The following is a 5,561-nucleotide window of genomic DNA, read 5'->3' on the forward strand; positions in this document are numbered from 1 at the left end:
CCCCCCCCCCCCCCCCCCCCCGGCTTGAGGTCTTTGTCTGCACAAGGCAGCTGGACCAAACACTCCCCTGGCTCCTCTGTGACAACTTTTGTGGAGATATCCCCAGTGGGAACTGAGGACATGACTCCCTCTCCTCCTTGTCTTCCTTCCTCTCTTGGTTTACCTGCCTGCCATGCCCTGGGTTGCTGGAGATCCACTCTGCATCCCAATTTTGGGGAAGAGTGGGTGCCCCTGCCAAAGCCATGAAGGTTCTCCTAACCTCAGGCCCGAGACCTCCACTCCCCATTGCCTTGGTGAGATGTCCTGCCCCTGCATGAATAAAGCCTTCACACTTCCACTCCAGCCCAGGGACTGTCTGGGTACAGGGCTCAGCTTCTGTCTTGGACCATTCCTTCGTGACATAACAGCTTTCTCCCACATCAGGAGGTGATGGCAGTTTGTATTAGATACTCACCTGTATGAGCCAAGGTTATTTCCTTGGTGCTTTGGTAATTCTGGAATGTGAAGGCTGCACTGTCCAATTTCTCTGGCTTGGGGTCCCGTCCAGCCCAGACCTCTGACTGTTGGCAGGAGAACCTGATTCAAGAAGTCAGACCTTCTCTTTATTTAAACATGGTCTAGCCTTCGGGAGGTCCAGACAGTAGGAAGGTCAAAGGGCAGGTCATCCTCAATAATAGACGATATCTAGGACACCATTCTTTCACATTCCACCTAAGAACCTGGGCAGGTCTTTCTGTTCATTTTAGTAAAAGGCGAAAGATTTATGCGATCTGAAGAGAAACCAGAGTTTTTCTGTTCATTTTAAATCTGAGACTGATTCTCTTCCATAGTCCCTCTTTCTTGGTCCTGGGGATGGTCCAGGAAGACCTCCACTGGGGCTCAGGACAGCACTGTGTTCCTCTGCTCACACTCACCTTCATAGCCCCCACAGCCCATTTCATGCAGGTCATGGTGGGCCTCCAGGGGGTCTTATTCCCAAAGCAGCCCAGGATCTGTCCAAGACCGATCAACAGTGGTACTGTTCTCCCCCATGACTCTCACCCTGACGTTGATGCTGGAAAAGATGGATTTGGTGCTGTTGGAAGTGTGAGGTCATCCAAATGCTGTGTTTCGCTCAGGGCCCCACCTTTTCAGGTGGTTGACCCCTACATCCCTGCTTCTCCAGTCTGTGGCCCTACCCACAGCTGGACTTCAATGTTCTCTTTCAGCTCCTCTTGGACCCTGACCTGTGTGGCCCAGCCACATGTCCCACCACACAGAGAAATAGTTTCTTCTGCTCCACCTGGGCCTTCTTCACTTTCTCCCTTGTTCCCATCCATTCGTCCTAAACATAGAGACCTTCCTCACCCAGGGAAGGAAAAAAGGGTCAGAGTTTTTCTTTCTGCCAAGATGAGCAGCACACAAGCTGAGAAGTTCGTGGTGGGCATCATCGAACTATTTCACAACTACACCAGGCACCATGACACCATGGACAAGTCAGCCTTGCTGAAGATGCTCCAGGAGAATTTCCCCAAGTTCCTCAATGCCTGTGTGAGTCGGGGTCTGGCTTGTCTGGGGCAGGGAGAGGCTTTAATGTGTGTGTGGAGGGGGCTGTGATGGGTGGGCAAGTCCCATGGGTTCTGACATATTTGAGGATTCTTTTTTTTTTTAAAGATTTATTTATTTCAGAGAGCGAGAATGAGAGAGAGAGAGTACACGAGAGGGGGGAGGGTCAGAGGGAGAAGCAGGCTTCTCGCCGAGCAGGGAGCCCGATGTGGGACTCAATCCCGGGACTCCAGGATCATGACCTGACCTGAAGGCAGTTGCTTAACCAACTGAGCCACCCAGGCGCCCTATTTGAGGATTCTTGTTTCACTTTTTGTTATTGGGTATTCCTGAGCCTGATTCTGCCTCATTGATTACTCCCTTCCAGCCCCAGGCAGGGCCAGCCCTTTGGGGAGACAGAACATGTAGAAGAAGGTGTCTGGAGCTTGGAATCAGAAGCCTGCTGCTGGGGCTTCTCTGCTGTGTGACTCTGGACAAATTACTCACACTCTCTGATATTCCCTTTTTTCTGATCTAAGGAATAAATGAGAATAAATGAGGATATGTAAGTGGAAATAATTTAAAAATAGCAACATGGGGTATAGATATGAAGGGATCCCAGTAGATGATCTGTTGAACCACTGTGATTTCAGGGGTAGCAGATAGTCCTCCTGGCAAACATAATTCCTCCCTCCAGTAGACTCATTCTTCTGGTTCAAGTGGAGCCTCATCAAGATGGAACTCAGTGGAAATCATAACTTTGTTATATGAGCACAACCCTTTACATTAGGCGAAGCTTAGTCTACACAGGGTTTTATTGTGCTATTAGAATGCATGGAACCTATGAGCAAAATCTAACAGACAGCTGGGCCCTGAGGAGAGGGAACCCAGAACTTACAAGTTTGGATGGGAAAGGAGTCAAATGGGAGGGGAGTAGAAACATAAGGAAACCAAGGTCAGCCTGCACTGGGCCCTGGGGGAGAGTGTGGACAGTGCACGTAAAGAGGGACAGGGCGGGGCCTGGGGCTGGTGAAGGTCCCCTCACCCCCTCACCAGTGTGGCTGGTGGCCCAGGCTGCTCAGAATCCCAGGGGTGCCCACCGGGGGTTGCTCATCAGGCAACAGCCCCAGGATGGTGGCTCTGCTTACAGTGCCCCTCTCCTCCACACGCTCTTGCCAGGTCGCCACAGCAGGGCGCCTCTCTTCCTATATCTCCTGGCCCAAATCTCACGGGTGCAACGGGATTTGTCTCATTTTCTCCTGCCCACAGGACAAAAAGCGCACAGATTACTGGGCCAATACCTTTGAGAAAAGGGGCAAGAATGGGGATAAGAAGATTGAGTTTTCCAAGTTTTTATCTTGCTGGGGGAAATAGCCACGACTTCCACAAACAGAGCCACGGAGCAGCCTCCTCTTCTGGGGGAAGCTGGTGACCCAGCCCTGCCTGAGGCCTCCAGAGACCCCAGGAAACAATAAAGTGCCCATTTCCCCCAGAAACTTCCATCAGAAAATGCAAGTTTCTCTGGCTGTGTGTATCTTAGGGTAGACAACGGCTGGTTACCTGCGTTGTAGATTTCCCTCTAGAGCCTCTTTGCAGCAGATGCCTAGTCCCAGAGTGCTCCCTCCAGTGCCCTGAGACCTGCTCGGGTCACCGTTTTCTGTTGGATCTCGGGATTCATGCGTGCTCTCCTGCTCTGGAACCATGTGTTCTGCCCAGCTTGTTGAGCGTGCAGACTACAACTCCTGCTTGTTCCCTAGACTACTTTCATGAGTGGGACGGACAGCAGGGGCCTGAGCACTAGACCTCGCTGCTGTGGCCAGAGCCCTGCCATGTGCTCTTGCTTCTGCATGTTTGGATCAATGTGAGCAGACACTGTCATCTTGCTCTCCAATGTGCTTTGCTAAGTGCTGCACATCCAGCTTGGTGTTGGGGATGCACAGGAGGGCTAATGGGGGGTCTTCATGACACACAGGAAACTAGTAACAAGTCTGCTTGGTACAGGTCTCCACGTTTGGGGTGGTCACTGATGCGTGGGGGCTACACTCATTCACCAGAGGAACAGGCAGGCAGCAGACAGTCGGTGATGCTTGTTCCCGAGTCAGGTGCTGTGGAGGAAAAGAGGTAGAAATGAAAGCAGTGCAGTGGCTGCTCCTTTCCAGAAAAACACCCATTTTCTTGTGGCCTCTCTGTTGGGACTTGCTAATTCTTCCCAGTTTTAAGCCCTTCAAAACCTCAAGCCAGGGACAGAGCCACTATTCGTTCTCAACCCATTTCCTCGTTATTCTTCACACCTCACCCCGTCCTTGAGGCTCATGTCCTGCTGCCATCAGATGTCTTCCTTTCTTTACTAGACTCTCACCTCTTCTTGACCCACAGAGGGAGCAGACACTTGACTCACATTGCCCTTCCTATCTTACCAGGTCACATATACAGAGTGAGTTCCCAGTCTGGGGCCAGATTTCCCAGAAGTAGAGACTAAGGTGGGGCTCTCATGTGAGTGATTTATTGAGGGAAGTGAAGGGGCAGCATGGGATGGGAAGAAGCTACAGAAAGACGTGAGCTCAGCTTCAGCTTGATCGCAGGGGGAGATCTGGGCACAAATGGAGCCCTAGAGTTGTCCCCCCTTGAGGCAAAGAGGTCCAGCTTTTGTACCCCCGTGTCAGTTACTTACCAACTGCAGGCCAGTTCAGGGGATGCACAGCCTTCTAGGCGCTCCTGGTCCTGGAGGCTCCTTTGGAGCAAGAGCAAATCTTAGGGGAAGGGGCAATTGTGTCCTGTTAGCAGCCAACACTGATGGAAGCTGGGCTATGGGCACCCAGACCCGGTAATAGCACCTGGAACCAGGTGTTCCCCCGCCTGCCTTGCTGAGAGTGGGTGAGGCACCCCAGCATCTGCTTCGGTCCTCCCCTTGCGCCCGCTCAGATCCGTCTGGTTTTCACGGCAAGTGCCTCCCATGTAGGACAGCCTGTCTGGTTCCAGTCAGCTGTGATTTCTGAGGAGGGTTTACTACTACAGCTTTCCCTGCTATCGTTGTCACTGGGGTCACCGGTGATGCTCATCATCTTTCTCTTCTCTCCAAATTTCTTTCCCAGTGACCAGCCCTTCTGCTAGTTTAGGTGGCTTGCCTGGTGGGGTGATCCTGACTGTCATTTCTAAGGGATGAGGGCTCCTGGCTCCCATGCCCTTATCAGGTTTTGGTTGCTGTTATTTACCTATTTACATTTAAAACTGGACACAGGAATAACAACAGATACCCCAGTGGATAACCTGAGGGCCAAAAAGCGTCTACCCTGCCCTGCGATCAGGATCAATTATCCTTCTAATAAAGTTATGCCTATTTTTCCTACTGGAGTACTGGCACAGGGAGTCCTAAGTGCTCAGGTGGAAATAAATGGTCACGGGTTCCTTTGGGAAAAGACAGGGGGAATCATTACTATATCTGCTTGCTGTGGTGTTATAGGGTCTTTCTTTATGTGGCCAGGTCTCTATTTCAATTGATGGTTTCTGGATCTGAGAACTGGCCCAGGGGTGAAAAATGGGCAAAGCATAGTACCTTTCCACTGGGTGGCTGATTTCAGCCTTCTTTTTTTTTTTTTTAAAGATTTTATTTATTTATTTGACAGAGAGAGAGAGAGAGAGAGAGAGACAGTGAGAGAGGGAATATAAACAGGGGGAGTGGGAGAAGCAGGCTCCCTGCTCAGCCGGAAGCCTGCTTCTCCCTCTCCCACTCCCCCTGCTTGTGTTCCCTCTCTCGCTGTGTCTCTCTCTATCAAATAAATAAATAAAATCTTTTAAAAAAAAAAAGAAGGAGCACAATTCACAAGACTTCCCTCACTTCTGATGCCAGCTGCAAGTTTGTGGATCTCTGAGACTACCCTGAACTTTGATAATTCAGTGGAAGGACTCATAGAACTCACTGGAAGCTGTTATACTCATGGTTATTGTTTATTACAGGGAAAGGAAATGGATTACAATCATCCAAGTAGGAAGAGTCATATAGAGCAGAGCTCAGGAAAGGTCCAAGCATGGGGCTTCCC

At 50.7% G+C, this 5,561-nt stretch overlaps 1 protein-coding gene and 1 long non-coding RNA gene across 2 annotated transcripts in view; one reads left to right on the top strand and one right to left on the bottom strand.

Moving 5' to 3' along the window:
• The window catches only part of S100A7 (S100 calcium binding protein A7), an 18,299-nt gene extending 15,343 nt beyond the window's left edge, over nt 1-2,956 (top strand). Inside the window, 3 exon segments of the mRNA XM_025858783.2 lie at nt 1,209-1,530; nt 2,794-2,894; nt 2,896-2,956. Coding sequence (XP_025714568.1) covers nt 1,390-1,530; nt 2,794-2,894; nt 2,896-2,956 — 303 coding nt within the window. The 5' untranslated portion in view covers nt 1,209-1,389.
• Nucleotides 2,861-5,098, bottom strand: LOC141371753 (uncharacterized). The gene is made up of 2 exons (XR_012376961.1): nt 4,196-5,098; nt 2,861-3,629 (listed from the first exon to the last, which is right to left on the bottom strand). It is a non-coding gene; the product is annotated as an uncharacterized lncRNA (long non-coding RNA).
• Nucleotides 5,099-5,561: the final 463 nt, after the last annotated feature.

This window comes from Callorhinus ursinus, unplaced genomic scaffold (genome assembly GCF_003265705.2).
Source record: "Callorhinus ursinus isolate GAN/ISIS: 27379988/994484 unplaced genomic scaffold, GSC_fseal_2.0 scaffold92, whole genome shotgun sequence".
NCBI classification, from domain to species: Eukaryota; Metazoa; Chordata; class Mammalia; order Carnivora; family Otariidae; genus Callorhinus; species Callorhinus ursinus.